The sequence below is a fragment of the Meriones unguiculatus genome, chromosome 8, assembly GCF_030254825.1.
Source record: "Meriones unguiculatus strain TT.TT164.6M chromosome 8, Bangor_MerUng_6.1, whole genome shotgun sequence".
Classification (NCBI taxonomy): Eukaryota; Metazoa; Chordata; class Mammalia; order Rodentia; family Muridae; genus Meriones; species Meriones unguiculatus.
Window position 1 is genome coordinate 72,081,821 of NC_083356.1, and position 16,438 is coordinate 72,098,258.

The following is a 16,438-nucleotide window of genomic DNA, read 5'->3' on the forward strand; positions in this document are numbered from 1 at the left end:
TCCCGGCTGTATACTTCTGCAGCTAGAGAGCCACCTGCCGCCATGCCTTGCCCTGTATTTGGAAATATGCCCTCAGACAGACCCAAATTAACCCTTTCTCCACTTTGTTGGGTGTTTGGTCACAGTGCTGAGGCCTATTAACAGGCCAAGCTTGTTCCTACAGGGTCTTCCTGGGCCACCTTTGCAATTCTTGAATAAAGCTCAAACTATTTCAAAACCAAGAATGTCACTGTCCCAGGTCTGCTAGCATTCCTTCACTCCGTCGTCCCTAGAAGCATGACCAGATCTAGTCTGGCTCCCAGGTCCAGAGCTGAATGGAGGGAACTGTGATCATCACACCAGCCTTCAGTGCCCGGGACCTGTGCAGGCTCTGCGAGCTTGCTAAGCTGCCAAGCTGGGAATATTGCATAGCTGGCATGACTGGCATAGGTGCCACCTCAGCTATAAACATTATTATTTTCCATGTTGTTTTGTCAATTTTCCCTCTGTGGTGACTGAAAAGAAGGAAAACCACTCATTGTCGCTGTCTTGTTTTACTGGACTTGTCAACATCGTTAAAACTTTAACCTGGGCCTTACCTTTGAGCCCTTTGTGGCATAGTAATGAATTCTTCTCCAGACCTACAATGGCTCTCAGGATTTCTCAAGCCCAGAAGCCTGGCAGCCTGCAACCCAGAACCCTTTGGTAGTGAACCCTTGTTGTGTTTGAATGCATGTGAGAAGCCTATCCAGGATTCAGTGAGGGTGTGAAATGGGGATTTTCTGAAGCACGGGTTTAGACTGTGCTACCAAGTTTTTACCCACCCCTCCCTGTAAATAACCTTCCATGCATCTTTGCTGGAGACACACCCCGCAGCAGTCTAAAATGGACTGTTAGGACAGTTGGAATGGACTGACCCCACATGGCAGTGCTTACCCAACTAGAGCAGTACGTCCTCCACGTGCCCAGACTCTGTGGTTCCTTTGTCTTCTCTCCCTTGCCCTAATGCAGCTAAGTGATTAACCTCCAATGCTGAGCTACCTGGGTTAAAGACTGCCACAGCGCAGTGTCAGTATTCTCCTTAGAAGTAAAGACAAGGAATGGTGAGGTCCCTGGTTCCTCTCAGGGGAAGTAAGACTTCCTGCCAGGGATTGTCTGTGCTGTCAGATGGCAGGATATCTGAGAAAATAATGTACTACAGAATCTAGCTTAATCCTCTCAGGAAAGCTTCGACTAATCAGACCCCATGGCCCGGGTGTGGCATGATAGCACATCAGGGAGTTCGTGCTCCAGGCTTGCAGAGGGGCCTGGTGGCAGGAAGAAGGCCCATCTGGTGTTGTGTTCTAAGGGCAGGCTATGCTGTTCTGTCTTCATCCCTTCCCACAGTCAGGTCCCTCACCCACTGCAAGGCCACTTCTGTCTGGCACAGCCTTTAGAGTGATGCTTAGCGTTGAGACTAAGAGCACCAGAAAACAGGGCTGGTTGGCAGCTGATTGGCAGCCTTCTAAGCGTCGCCTTTGGGGTCCACTCTTTCTCACTTGTTTTCCTGTTCCCCACTTAAATGTGGGGTGTGCTTATTGATGCTGCTGGTAGTGGATGCTGACTGGGAGCATGAAGATGACTCTTCTACGTCTGTCAGCCTGCTTATGCCTGCCCAGCAGACCAGCCAGCAAGGGGCTCAATGTCAGATTGCTGAGAAGAGCTCAGCCCAGGGCAGTAGTTGCCCGTGGGTCAGGAGGGCAGCTCACTGTGACAAGGTTTCTGTGCTCTGACTGAGGGGACTTCTCCGCCAGTCACTCACTTCCCAAAGAGCCTGACCCCAGGGTAGCCTGCATTAGGAGACCCACGTCTGAGCTGAGGCTCACTGGCTACTGAAGACAGCTTGCACCCCTGCCCCTACCTCCTGCTGTCCTGATGGCCCCAAGGACCGCCTTTCCTGGCAGCATCAAATTGGTCCAGGTGCCGCTCATGGTTTGGGTGCTGTTAGGCAGGCAGAAAGCCCCTGAGCTCCTTCCCTCTAAATAGAAGGGAACTGACTGCCTTGTAGAGCCAAAGCAAGCTTACCCATGTTTTTTGTTTTGTTTTGTTTACTTTTTACTTCAGGAGCCAGGGCAGTGGAGGGCAGGCCACTGTTATATTGTCTGGAGGCCTGTGCTCAAGTCCCTCGGTGAGAGCCACAGCTGCTGTGGCGCTACAGCAAACCAGTCATGAGGAGTGAAATGCGCCCTACCTTTTGTCTGTGGACAGTGACTGTCAGCAAGCCTTTTTCTGTCTTACTTATTAGACTTTGTACCCAAGCACAAGGCAATGGCTGCTCGGGAGACAGCTTGCTGTGACTGCCAACAGGTGCCTGTCATTTATTGCACTACCCAGAGGCACCTTGCACTTCATCCTAGGGCAAAACGGCTTTTTATAGGCAGCAAGTTTCCAGCAGTGTGGATTCAGAGAATGAAACTTAGAAATAAGGGGACCCTCTGAAAGGCCAGACCACAGAGCTAGTAAAGGCTTCAAGCAAGTTCATATTTTCCTGGCATTTAAACTCGGCAGGGGCACCCACTGTTTTGATCTTTAACCCCCTCATTTCAAAACAGTGTGCATTTTCCTCCAGCAACTTGGGAGGAGTGAGAGCCAGGCTGCAGCCAGTCACTGCACTAAGTCCTTGCAGGGGCTAGAGAAAAGTGGAACATGAGGCCCCAGACAGACAGGGGTGCAGGGTAGAGAATCTCCGAGAGCCGGCCCCTGCTCCTCAGGGTCCCCTCCTCGGCAGGGAACAAAGCAGCATGTGGTCTCAGAAGTGGACTCTTAGCCACACCACAGTAGACAGGTGGGGTGCCCGGTGGGGGGCCACTGCCTTCATTGCCTTTTTGTTCACTCAGCCATTCTTTGATGTGAGAGTCAGGCCTCTCCTGGGGACAGTCTATGCAGAGATGCCAGGAAGTGTCTGTCAGGCACTGTATGGGAGGTGGGCTAGGAAACCTAGCGCTCCGGAAGGTCTGTTCACTGAGTGCCTGACCCACACCTTCCCACAGTGCCCCTCATACAGCCCATACTCCAAGCCCTCAGAAGGCAGCCGTCCCAACACAGGGACTTCCAGAGGACAAGGGCGCTTCTTTCCCTGTGAGGCTGAGCTGGGTGTGACCTGAGCACAGGCCCCTGCTATGGCATCTCACATCACCCCAAAGGCTCGCTACATAGTCTCTGGGTGTGCCCCCTGCCAAACTCCTCCACATTTTTCTTCCAATAAATAAATAACCGAGACACCTGAAAGCCTAGCGAGGTGGAGGTTGTAATGAGAGGCCACACCCTCCCAAGCCCTTGTACCAGGGAGGTGCAAGTTCTCACACTTAGAGGGATTCTCAGCCAGCACAATGGGCAGAGCAGTGGAGCATTGTTTTCCTTCCGTGTCTGTGCACCCTGTTGCTACCTCACAAGTGTGTCCCATGGCAGAGCTGAGTGTACAGCTTTCACAAGGACTGGGACAGATGGACAGCTTCATGTAGGTTGATAGGTTCCTGCTGGTGGCCCGCAGGAGGAAGGTGTGTGCTTGCCTGGGGGTAGGCTGTTGAGAGAAAGAGAAAAGGAAAGAGAGGCAGACGTCCCGTGGTCATCGTGGTCATCGTAGAGCATGCTGTGTTCCCAGGCACCAGCTAGTCTACACTGATTGTGTGGCCAGCAGGAGTACCCACCCAGGTCTGGGAGCCAAGAGGAAAAGGAAGAGGTGTTTGGGCTGAACTGGCTGCCAGAGAGCTGCAGCCACTACCTCCCCTGAAGGGCTGGTCCACACCCGAATGGTCTATTCCCAGAACAGGCTTCCTCATTTGTTTGCCTCTTGTGGACCTGAGTCCCTTTCCTTCAGGCTCTCCACTCAAGTACTCACATGCATCCAGCTGTGTGTAACAAATAGACCCAGGAAGGCCTGGCCAGCCCAGTGGCCTCTTTGGCATACTGAGTTACCCCAGAAGTGGCTTGTGGTTTTCTGCCATTAGAGGGGTCACAGGGCAACCATCCATTATCTCAACAGTTCTGTTCTTCCTGAAGGAAAGGGACACAGGACAGGCCATTAGATGGCTGCTTCTGGGAACACTGGCTCCTTCCACTCCTAGACTCCCTTCCCCCAGCCCCCAGCTCAAGCTGCTAGCATTGCTGGTCCACACAGTCCCAAGCCTGGCTGTCTGCCGTTATGATCCCTGTAGTGACTGTCCCAGCAGGAGCCATCTTCAGGTGCTCAGGTCCTGGCCGTGCCTCCTCAGTCGCTCATCTGTATTGGAGAGAGAATGGTATGAGGTGAACTGATGTCACAGGTAGGATATGTAGGGTGGCTTCCATGTACATGTGGTCTCTAATACTTGGCCTCCAAAGTTTCCAGTGACGTCTTCCTCCTAAGGAAGGCCCCTCCATCTCCTCTGCTCCCTATTGGCCAGTTTCCCTTGGACAGGGCCCTGGCTCTTCTTCACAGTGGACCCTACAGTTTAGAGCTGTGCACTTGCTGTGCTATGGGTCTCGGGCCCAGAATGTATCCTCTGTAAGTCCAGCTCCTTCCCCCAAAAAAAGGTGAAGCAGATCATTCCTCCATCGTGGGGTATGTGCGTGGCATGTGCTCACAAGTGCCTGTCGTCATGGGAAAAGGACCACAGAACCTGGAATCTACAACTCCCTATGCACATGTCCCCATTTTAAGGGAGGTATTTCTGTAAACTAGACTGAAGATCCAGCCTTCATGGCAAGCCCAACCACTCCCACCAAAGCCTCCTCCAACTCCCTGGTTTTCTGCCCTATTATCTCTTTCCCTGGCCAAAGAATGGGCAGCCTTCATGTGAAATACACAAGAATTACAGCTACCACCTTTACCCATTGAGCTGCCTGAGAGGCCAGGACCTGTGACAGTGCCTGAGACTGCATTCCTCCCTCCAGTGACAGTGCCCTTATGTGGCCTGCAGTCGGTGCATTGGCCTTGACTTCACAGTGACTATTGCCTGCTTGCTGCAAAGCTGGTGAAGTAGGTGTGACTATATCAACTGCAGAAATCACATGGCACCAAGAGAAAGCAGAACAATTCAGGTGTCTCTAGGCCAAGACATAGCTGGCAGCTAGTGACAGTCTCGCATTTTACCATCTGGAAAGCGTTAAACTTTTCTCATCTAATGAAGAGCCTCAATTCCTTAATCCTGAAAAAATGTCAAGGACATAACCATGTGGCTTCCCTCAACCCTGCTATGTGAAAGTCCTCAGTGGTCAGGACCCTGGAGAGTTCTGTGGCTCCAAGAGGCATGTGATATCCCTGCTCTCCCAGGCTCCTGGGCCCTCCTCCCATCCCACATACTGTCTCCCTTCCAGCTCCCTGAGGCCTTCCTGCTTAAATCTTTTACTCTGGGTTCTACTGTGTTAGCGGTGCCCAGTACAGAGACATGCTGCTCTTGAGTATACAAAGCTGGCCCAGGGTGAAATGCAGCTCAGGTGACCCCATTCCCAGAGAGTGCAGCCTGGAGACATCTGCTCACAGGCCTGGACAATGCCAGGCTCGAGTGCCCAGAGGGCAGTGGAAGTACACACACGAGAACAAGGTACCCCTAAGTACCAGGTACCAGTCAGGACAGGGAGCCAGACTGAGTGTCAGTACTGGAAAGGGCTTAGTGAGAGAAGAGCATTCCAGACAGGGGAGACAGCTGTGGTGGGTTGGGCAGGCTTGTAGGTCACTGCAGTATCAGCTGTGGGCTGGAAAGAAGCGAGGTAGGGATCAGGACCCTATGTTCTATACCAGGGTGTTTAAGCCCACGGAGGACCATGAGGGCCATCAGCACCGAGTTTGTGCCTGCTTCCAGGGAACTGAGAGCTTCTTCCAGACTTTGGTGGCATCATGTCTGAAACTCTAAAGGGTTAGTGTAGCCCTCCCCACCCAGATGCTTATTTCCAGAAGCTCTGTCTGCAAGAGACTGTTAAGCACATTACATCCGAAGGCATTGCCCTCAAATGCAGGGCTTGATCTCAAAGGTGTGCAAGGGATTTGAGGGCTGATGGAGCAGCTGGGTCTGTCCGCACCTCTCCTTCTGACCCAGCTAACCTGCTGATCTTGTCCCAGACTAGCATGACCTGGCCCCAGTGACAGTGATAAGCTCTGCAGAGCTCATGCAGATGGCTCCTTCATCGCACAAAGCAGAATATCGATCTTGCCTGAGTAATCCCCCTGTCCCTGTGGGCCTCGGCACTTCCTCCAGGCCCGAGGCCTGCTGAGCCTCAGCACACAAATCCTGTCTCCGATTAGAGGCCAGGGCTGCATACCAAATGGTAAATCCCTGCTCCCACCCACCCCACCGTGCCTTTATCCATGTTTTAGACGCTTCTGTCTGCAGCACTCCCGTGGCCCCCAACACCACATTCAGGACTTCAGAGCATTCCAGTTTTGAGATAATGGTGACTTTTCTGTTCATCGAGTGAAGACTTCTAAGACTGCCTTCAGTAGTCATCCTAAAGCTGGTGTGGGATTGCCAGCAGGGGCTGCCATCTCTTTAAGCCCTTACCGCGCCAAGCTCCCAGATCTGGCTCCAGAGCCCACAGATAATTTGCTCCTGAGCATTGTTGAGGCTCCTTCGCAAGAGGGTGGGGCTGCCATTGTTAGAATCACTGGGGGATCCCTAGCTGCCTGGGCTGGCCGGTGTACAGTGTTAAAGCATCTTTGCCCCTCTAAGGTTGGTTTTATACAGTGTTAAAGCATCTTTGCCCCTCTAAGGTTGGTTTTATTTCTCATCGTTGGGAGCATGGCGTGAACACATTGGCGACACACATTCGGCTTGCTGCCAGTTCAGTTCTTCCAGACCTAGGTGATACCTAGGAATTAGCAGATGCGGGGCCTTGTAAAGATGGCATCACATCCAGGCATCAGGTGGGCACAGGAGTGAGGCAGAAATGTAGCACCTCTCTTGACATCTGTCATCTATCTTTTTTTTTTTTTTAATTGGTGGTAGCTGGCATGGTGGGGCACACCCTTAGTCCCAGTACTCAAATGGCAGAGGGAGGCCGATCCCTGTAAGTTTGAGGGTAGCACAGTGTGCATAGTAAGTTCCAGGCTGGCTGGGTCCTACATAGTAAGACCCTCTTTTAAAAGGGAAGGGCCAGAGGCAGAGCTTCTCCTAGTTCTCTTCAGGGCAGGGCTAGTGAGCGCTGCTGATGGGTGACTGGGAACCTACACCAAGGACCTTCAGAAAAGGCCATGGCCCTCCTCCCAGGCTCTCCACCCTCCCACCAAGTCACATTCCTGTCCATCCACCATTACAGCATGTGTGTGGAAGCTGGTGCTGTCTGAAAGGAAGCCAGAGTCTAGTCCCTACCAACTTCTCTTAACTAAATGGCTTGTGGTGTCTTGAGTACGAAACTGTTCCTGCTTATCAACTATGCAAGCGAATACTTTTAATAGCTGCCCCAGCTCCCTGGCTTGGCAGGGATAGGCCTTGGGCATTTGGCTCTATGGAGCCAGTAATACTTGCTGTAGAAAGCATTGGCTGAGGTCAGCTCACCCTAGGCTGCTGTCTTGCCCGCTGGTGGCCTGGGCTTCCCACACCCTGAGCTCTTAAGCAACACACCTTCTAAAAACTGGGGCTAGTTCCTAGCAAGTGACACCTCCCACCTGAAAGGGTTTCTGAGCCCCTGAGGATAATGATAGGTTAGCTTTCTTTCCCATGATAAAATGAGGTAATTCAAGTCGCCTTAAAGTATTTAAATGCAGGTTTATTGTTAGCAGCTCTCGGGTAGGCTCCCGGGGCCAGGGAAGTCTTCGGGCCGAGTAGGGGGAGACTGAAAAGCAAGAACAGAAAGTGTACTCACAGAGAGAGGAGAGAGTGAAAGCAGAGAGAAAAGAAACACAGAAAGAAAGAAGGAGATGGGCTAGGGAGATGGGCTAGAAAGATGTCTCAGAGGTTAAGAGCATTGGCTGCTCTTCCAGAGGTCCTGAGTTCAATTCCCAGCAACCACATGGTGGCTCACAACTGTCTATAATGAGATCTCATGCCCTCTTTTGTTGTGCAGGGACACATGCAGGCAGAATAATGTATAAATAATAAATAATCTTTTAGAAAGAAAGAGAGAAAGAAAAAGAGGAGAAAAAGTAGAGAGCTCGGGAACCAAACTGTCTGGGTTGTATAGTAAAGAGCCTGTTAGGGAAGGGAAAGCCCCTGACCCTGGACTAGAAAGTTTTGGGTAGAGGGTGGGGTATGCCAGCTATGCCTTGTAGCAGGTAGGAACTGAGGGTAGCTGGAAGAACCTAGAAGGTAGGTCTGCTTTGCTCAAAAAGGTACCTCAGCTGCTTGTCACAGGTCTGAAGCCTAACAGATAATCCCCAGGTCACAGACCTTCAGGGGGCTCTTGTTCTAGAAAAAGAAAGCCACCACCCCAAGTTAGAGCTGTGTGGAAGAGAGACAGGGATGTGGGCAGCCACGCTGCAGCCAGGGTACCTGCTGCAAACCCTGTGCTTGTTCCTACCCCTGGCTGCTGATTGCCATCATCATCCTCTCACCTTCCAGTTCTTTCCCTTTCAGGGGAGGGGAGCCTCAAGCTTAGCAGCAAAACAGGCAGAGGCTCTAGCAAGGAAGGACAGTGCCTTGTCCAAGGGTCTGGGTTCCTGACCCAGCCCCTCCCTAGGAGAGGAGAGGGCATGGGATTAGGCACCCCTCAGAACGCTTGTGCCTCCCTGAGGTCCTGCAGTGGAGCCTGCTGAATGTAGGTCGGAGCCTGATTATCAGTTCAGGTTGGTGTGGCCTGGACAAGCCCTGCCCTGCTGCACAGTAGTGACTTAACCTGAGCAAGTCCCTGGCTTGTAAATGGCACCATTGTGAGGGTTGAGTGAGGTCGATGTTGTCCCTTTCCTGATCCGGTGATTCCATACCAAGATCCTCCTCCTCCTGAGGTCAGGACCCAGGTATAGAGCAGGAGCCCACAGCATAGAGCACTGCCACTGCCCTACACACACTGCTCCTGCAGAGCGCCACTTGCTCCTCCCTGGCTGAAACAGCTCCAGCTGGGAAGGGGCGCTCGGGGCACTCTGTGCCACAGTGTGGCAGAGGAACTTGGGGAGACTGCTTTGACTGGCAGCCCCTCTCTAGAGTGTTGGCTGGCAGCTGCTTCAGGGCCTCATGAAAGAGTCCCTCTTCTGTCCGTCTGCTCAGTTCTCCTCCATCTGGGTGCACAAAGACTTTTACAGCCTTGAGCTGAGGCAGAGGGAACTTCAGTCAACCCAGCCTGCAGCCTCGGCTCTCCAGATGGGGACCCACCAGGAGCCAGGCCAGGCCCTTGTAGTCCCTGCACTGAGGGGAAGCAAAGCCTCTGGATCTTGAGCCTGGCATGAGTCGCTCTCCACCCTTCCAGTACCCAACCCTCCATCCAGGGTGCCCTGCCTACTCCTCTGTCTGCTAGTGTCACTTCACTTCCTTCCCTCCCCCTTTTCCTAGGTCCCAACCACTTTGATCTTTTTACAAGCTTTGTTTCAGCCGAGCACTCAACCTGTAGGCAGCGCATCCTCCTCGGCCTCCCTCTCTTGGGAGCATTAGTGCTCTTCCCTGGCCTCCTGCGCTTAGGGGCCGCTTTTATCTCCTGGGGAACATCATTAGCTTACAGCACACTGCGCCCAAACCTGGATCCTCACAACATTAGTTAATAGCAATCTTTTGTTGCACTGGCATGGTTTTCCCACATCTTCAATACTGAACAAAACACAACTTTGTTGTTTAAAGTGTAAAACAGCAAAAAAAAAAAAAAAGAAAGAAAGAAAGAAAGAAAGAAATCATTAAAGGTGGACAAATGCTCTGAGGACCAGGAAGAGCACATGGGTGGAGCTTGGCAGTTTCTCAAAGCCGTTTTTGCCCAGTGCTGGGGTTCAGCCATGGGAATCAGAAAACTGGGAATGGAGCTGGGGAAAAAGTGGGGAGAATCAGAAGTCAACTGGGTTTGTTTCCTTCTGTTAAAGTGTTGCTGAAATTGGCAGTGGGATATTAAGAGTCTAAGTGATCGCATCATTGCCAGAGCCAAACGGCTGAAACACCATTTGGCAGGTAAAGAGAGTACTTTAAACAGGACCCTTAGAAAAGAAGGCTAGATTTGGCCAGATGGCAGGCGAGGAATGGGCACGCTAATTAGGTGCCCTGCCTGTGAGTCAGATGCCAAGTCAGAGAGTGCTAGCTCCCCCATATCTGGAGAAGATCATTTCTCCTTAACTTGGCCCATCCTCTTAGCCAGCCCATACCCCTCAGCTACGTGTGCAGGCTTCTCCTGCACCTCACCTGCAAGGCCAGCTTTCAGACCCTCACCTGGAGTCTGTCAAGGCGGAAGACAGGAGCTCAAGCAAAGCTTGGGGAGCCAGGCCAGGCATGGGGTGAAGGGCTGAGTTCAAGGCATGGGCCATTTGTGGAGACAGCCTTGTCAGATTTGACTGGAGGTCCCACATTCCAAAGGATACAGGAGCCAAGCAGGATGTGCGAAACCATGGGGCATTCAGGCCAGCTACAGGGCATGCCCATCCAGAGACCCCTTTCTCTGCTGTCACTGATGGCAGCCACCTAGATGGGGGCTCACACACCTGTGGAGGTTAGGAGTGGGGTACAGACCCTCTCCCATGGTTACCTGTGAGGATGCCCTGCAGCTTCTGAGGCTTCTAGAATTTCATAAGGCGGCCATTTATATTAAATGAGAAGAAAGAGACATAAAAACTGCATCCAAGCAAGCAACCCTGCCTTAGACGTCGCCCCTGGGTCACCAGTCTGAGGCAGGCCAGCTCCAGCAGCTGAACAGTCGGGTCTGTCCCCTCCTGAGGGCCAGCTGGAGTCAGTGCTACGGACAGCGCCCATCTCAGGAAAGAGTAATGTGAGAAAGCTAGAGGGCAGTTTTCTGGCGCTTCGGTGGGCATTTTAAGTCAAAAGACAGCCCGTTTATCTCCTCAGCAGTCACCACAGTCGTCACAGTTATTACTACTGCTTGGGGAAAAAAGCACTGCTCATTTTAGAAAGCTGTCTGTCAGGGTGCTTAAAATAAAAGCAGGCCTGGCACTAGGGGCTGTGCGGGCGGGGGGTGGGGGGGAGGTACGTTTATCTTGAAAGTCACCCGGGAAAAGAATTCCTCAGGCTTGTGCAACACAGGCACCGTGGATGTCTCTGTGGGAGAGCAGTGCTGTGTCCCCAGGAGTGGGCATGTCCAAGTTTCTCTCTTTAATTAAAATATGCATTGGGCACCTGCTGTATGCCTTGTGGTTCTAGGCCTGGGGACACAGCGTGAACCAAGAACAGAGCGTGTAGGAAAGCTGCGAGGAGAGAACAAGGGCAGGGAGCACCTTGAGCAGGAGAGTGGGAAGGGGTGGAGAAGGAGGCAGGGAGAATGCCGAGCACTGAGCCGAGCACTGAGCGGGAGGTTGGGGGACGGCCCCTGGCTGGGAAGAACTTGGTCAGCCTGTCCTCTCCCCTGCCTGTGATGCGTGGGGCCACAGCCTCCTACCTCCTCCGTCTGGGCCTACAGTGCCCTCTGGAAGCTGGGGAGCCTGGGCCAGCTTGCCTAGCTGCAGAGCGGGGGGTGGGGGGGGCACACTGCTGCAGGTCAGGGTGTCCCTCACCGCCCCGGGTCTAGCCCTGCCCTCCAGCCGCCAGATAGTCCGCTCTTCTGCCGCTTTGGCCTGCAGCCTGCTAGCATGTCAGTGTCCCACTGAGGCTGGGGATGGGCACGTCTGTGCGTGTTGGGCCTTGTTGATTCTTGTTCTCAAAGTTAATGATTTTATCTGGCGTGTTCTCTTTTGTTTTTTAACTATATTTGTAATGACAAGACTTTCCAGTGCCAGGGAGACGGCTCAGCAGGTAAAGGCGCCTGCTGCCAAGCCTAACGACCTGAGTTTCATCTCCAGGACACGGGATAGGAAAAGAGAACTGACTCCTGGAGGTTGTCCTTTGACCCCAGTCTGTGGCACATGCTCTTATACACACCCACGCACATATGTGCATACACACATGCACACATACACACACACACAAAGTGAATAAGAAAATGTATTTAAATTTTTACAAAGCGTTTCTAATGAGGACAGTCAAACCATTAATTTGAATATAATTCTTATGTTAGTCAATTCCTGTTTGGGGGATGGTTCAGTCCTGCAGGGGTCTTTATCCCCATTGTTTGAAGATGAGATGCTGAGGCCCACGGTGAGGAGCTGATCAAGGACTGGAGACAGTGCCTTTGTCTCTCGTGCTTCCTGTGCACCTCAGGCTATCTGGCCCCTGGCATCGCTACTACCCTTCTGAGAAGTCAGGAGACCTGGGTGGGTCCAGAGGAGAGCTGAGAAGGTCAGAGGGCTGATGGAGAGGAGGGCCAGGGTAGGGGCCAGTCAGGAGAGCTGGCAGGTGAGGGCCTGGTGAGGAGCATGGAAATGGGATGAGATCACTGCATCCTTGCTGTCTGCCACTGTCAAACAAGGCGCCACACCCTGCCCCCCTCCCTAGCAACCGTGAGTTTCTCCTATCCCATGCTTCTCTCTGTCCATAGTTTCAGTTGCCGGAGTGTTCCACCCTCTTCTTGTGCTGTGTCCCCCTGCCTACAGCGTCTCGTCCCTGCCTCAACTCCACTCATTTTCCTATTTGAGATGTTATTGTAGATGTGGGAGGAGGGGTGCAGGGGGGTGCAAGCAGGGCTGTTGCTGGGGAAGCCAGCAGCTCCCGGCTAACAGTAACTGTCCTTCATCCCAGGTGACCGACCACGCCACCACTGCCCTGCTCCACTATCAGCTACCCCAGATGCCAGATGTTGTGGTCAGGTCCTTCATGGTAAGTAGCGTCAGCGGTGAAGCCTTCCAGCTAGGGAGAGGTCTGCAGACCCAGGTAATCCCACTTGCAGCAGAGCTGAACAGGCAGTGCCCACAGACATGGCCTTCCAGAAGTTCCCAGCACTCCTCATTCACCATAGGGCTCTGTGGCGTGATCTGAGCATGTAGCGGTGACTGGGATAACTCTGCAGTCCCCCAAGCCAAGCCTTTCTGCAGTCCTCAGAGCTGGAGCTCTAGGTGAGAGCAAGCACAGAGCAGCATGGCAAGCTGGCTCTTCAGCCACCAAGAACACAGATCAGAACAAGCGAGTGTTTACATGTAGACATCAGGACATCCCCTCTTCCTCCCAAACCCCCCCCCCCCCCCCGGGCTGGTCCCATAACCAGCACAGCCTCCAGAGACCCAACAGCCAGTTCACCTCCAGGGACAGCTTCCCAGGAAGCCATTGGCCTTTGCCCTTCCCTGCCCAGGGAACTCCTTTTGTCCTCACACAACCATGGCTGCCAGGTTTCCTACCTGCTGCTCTGAGCAGTAGTGACAGTGAGTGGTGCTGCTTAGCAGTTCACTGTCACATGGGCTCCATAGCTCATCTTCTTGGCGTCAGCACTCAGTCCTCACAGGACACAAGCCTGGCTTGAGAACTAACTGCATGGTGCTGGGGGCACTCAGCCGAAAAGGCGGAGCGTCCTTCCCCACGAGGAGTGAGCAAGTGACGATGTGAAGGTCATGGCCCACAGACTAGCTTTCCATCTGACCTACCCACGATGCTAAGTTTCCCTTTGATCTTGAAATGGGGGTGTTGAGAAATGAACAGGCCATCACCCTCCTGTTTTTATTTCCAAAACCCCACACCATCTTACAGCTGGGCCAGATCTGCCCCTCGGGAACTGCTTGTATCAGTAACCTCTTCTGAGAAGAGTGTCCTCTTGTTGACACCTTCAGGAATGAGTCATGTGACCGGCCCAGCTCTCGGAGCGGCCTGCCTGTGGTGGTGGGTTCTGCTAGCTGGGCCTCTGCCCGTGAGTCTCCTTGAGATGGAGAATTGAGTTACATGAGCCTCATCCTTATGCATGACATCTGGGAGCCCTCGGCTCTCACCTCAAGGGTGGGGAACTGTCACTGATTATGTTACTTGGTGACACTGGGGCTGCCCCATCATGACGGAGAGGGGCACCCTCTGAAATGAGATTAGCTCAGAGCACATTGCCCTGGTACAGAACCTCACAACACTTCCTCAACTGCCTGAACTGCCTGTACTTGCGTCTCAGACCCAGGAAAGAGGGATTGAGGCAGCTGTCCATATAACAGGGAACTGGCCAATGGTGCCAGATAACCTTGGGGAACAGTCCAGCTCTGGAAAGCAGGGATTTCTGTGTTAAGATCTTGGGAGGAACGGGAGACATCAGAACTGAGTCCCAAGGGGACCAGCTTGTGGGTTAGACAGCGTTTCTGTGGGACCACAGGTGTCTTCCAGGGCCAGAGCCTACTTAAGCTCTGTCCTTAGGCCACCATGCCCACTGGGAGGGCAGTTGAAGAGGTCCCCCTCTCTCCTTTCTATCTCACCTCTTTTCAGACCTGGTTGAGAAGCTACATAAAGCTGTTCCAGGCCCCGTGCCAGCGCTGCGGGAAATTTCTGCAGGATGGCCTTCCCCCGACGTGGAGAGACTTCCGAACCCTGGAAGCTTTCCACGACACCTGCCGGCAGTGACCCCAGCCCAGCCACTGGCTAGCCTGCAGCACCAGCCCATCCTGGAGCGGTCCAGTCCACTTACCACACAGGTGTATGTCGCTGTTCTCTTGGGCCCACCTGCCGACAGAACTGTCACCCAGCAGCGGCACTGCGGGGGGATGGTCTGCCCTTCCCAGTTTGCTGGCATCTCTGTGAGTTGGCCCCTCAGTCTTTTGTTTGTGAGCTGTTACTGGAATGAGCACCTGTATTCTTGCACTGGTCATGCTTGGTTGGTTTTTGTAACTTATTTTTTTAAACAATAAACCTTTTGTACCCTAGACAAGGCTCTGTGTCCTGTGTCTTATACAGGACATCTGACTTCCTCTGTTTAAATGGAAGAGTTTGAGTCTGAAACACTGTCCTTGGGCTGGGCTTGCTGAAAGCCCTGAATCTCCAGCACCACATGGTGGCACACCCTAAAATCCTGGCTAGGATGGGGAGACAGGATCAGGAGGTCAGGGTTGTTATCTTCAGCTGCACTGAGAGTTAGAGGCCAGCCTGGGCCAATCTCAAACGGGGTGGGGGGAAGGGGGGGGAGTTCTTACCAAGGCTGCCTGCCCTCACTGTTTTTTCCTTCTCGGGGAGCGCAGGTGGGGCTAGGGTGCAGAGCTGGCAATGCTGTGGCCTGGTCATCAGTTGTGGCAAATGGAGGGCTCCTTCGGAGGAAAGAATTGCAGGTGGCTCTATGGAGTCGCTCCACTGGTGACTAAAGAGGGGCCCTTCCTGGGTAGTAGCTAGAGCACATGCTGGTGCAGTCACTGGTGCTGGCTTCTTGGCACTCCGCATCCCATGAACCCTCTGCAGCCTTCCTGACAAAGCCACTCTCCATCCAGTGAAAAGCACTCGCCTCTGCGAAGGGCTCACCCTACCGTCCTTGAGGAAATCCACTCCTTCCCCTCCCTCCCTCCCTCTCCTATCTTCCTACCCCCTCTCTTCTTCCCCCTCCCCTTTGCCCTCCTCTCTCTCTCTCTCTCTCTCTCTCTCTCTCTCTCTCTCTCTCTCTCTCTCTCTCTCTCTCTCGGCTTGTTGTTTGGGGGGGGTTGTTTTTTGTTTTGAGGCAGAGTTGTCTTGCTAGGTAGCCCAGGCTTTTAAACCTAAGCAGTTTTGCCCAAGTGCTGGGATTACAAGCATACACCACCACGCTAACAGAAAAACTCGGATTTTCCTTATAGTAGAGTGGATGGTTCCTGACAGGTCCTGGGCCACCCAGCCCATTCCCACTTGACCATCAAATTGGGAGGAACCAAGGCAGAAGGTTTCGGTTGTTTTTATTTTTTTTTATGTTTTTGTTTGTTTATATATGAATGATTTGCCTAAATGTGTGTTTGTGCACCACATGTACCCTGAGACTGGAATTAAAGAGTTGTGAGCCGCCATGTGGCTCCTGGGAACTTAACTGGGTCCTCTGGAAGAGTCCTCTTGCCTCTGAGCTGTCACTGAGTGAGGGATACACACCACAGTGCCTCTGGACACGGGGCCCTTAGCACAACTGCAGTGCCAGGTGAGAGCTTGAGAAGTGCGGGCCTTCAGGCCAACCCTGCTACCTCCATGCTCCCACTCTCCAGCTGCCCAGGGACAGTGGCATGGGCCTCAGAGGACCTCCGCTCTGGGAAACACTGCTTCCCTTACTGCACATTTGGGAGCTGTGAGAGGCGTGGTTGTCAGTCAGGTGTGCCAGAGGGGTCGCGGGCATTCCATTTCAGAGTTCGCCAAGATCAAAGACGCCATTTCTTCTGCCTTAAGTCTAACTGTTCCGCCTAGAGAGACCCTGCCCCTCCCATCACAGGCTCCTCTCCTTGGTCTCCCAGACCCTTGTTTATTGCCTTAAAGAAAATCACGGCACCAAGTTAGCAATGAGAGTCTGCCTCAAAACTGCAGGTGTTCCCAAAAGCACTTACCGACAAGCGGGCCTGGTGCGGTGCCGAGGTGCGCGCCGCTCGCATGGCGTGATG

The 16,438-nt window shown here is 53.1% G+C and overlaps 1 protein-coding gene across 2 annotated transcripts in view; it reads left to right on the plus strand.

Annotated features, from left to right (window-relative positions):
- Med27 (mediator complex subunit 27) overlaps positions 1–14,769 on the plus strand; it is a 171,387-nt gene extending 156,618 nt beyond the window's left edge. For both annotated transcript variants that reach the window (XM_021643077.2, XM_060389787.1), the window contains exons 7-8: positions 12,681–12,758; positions 14,331–14,769. In XM_021643077.2, the coding sequence (XP_021498752.1) occupies positions 12,681–12,758; positions 14,331–14,465 (213 nt within the window). In that variant the 3' untranslated portion in view covers positions 14,466–14,769. The remainder of the gene's footprint in view (positions 1–12,680; positions 12,759–14,330) is intronic.
- Positions 14,770–16,438: the final 1,669 nt, after the last annotated feature.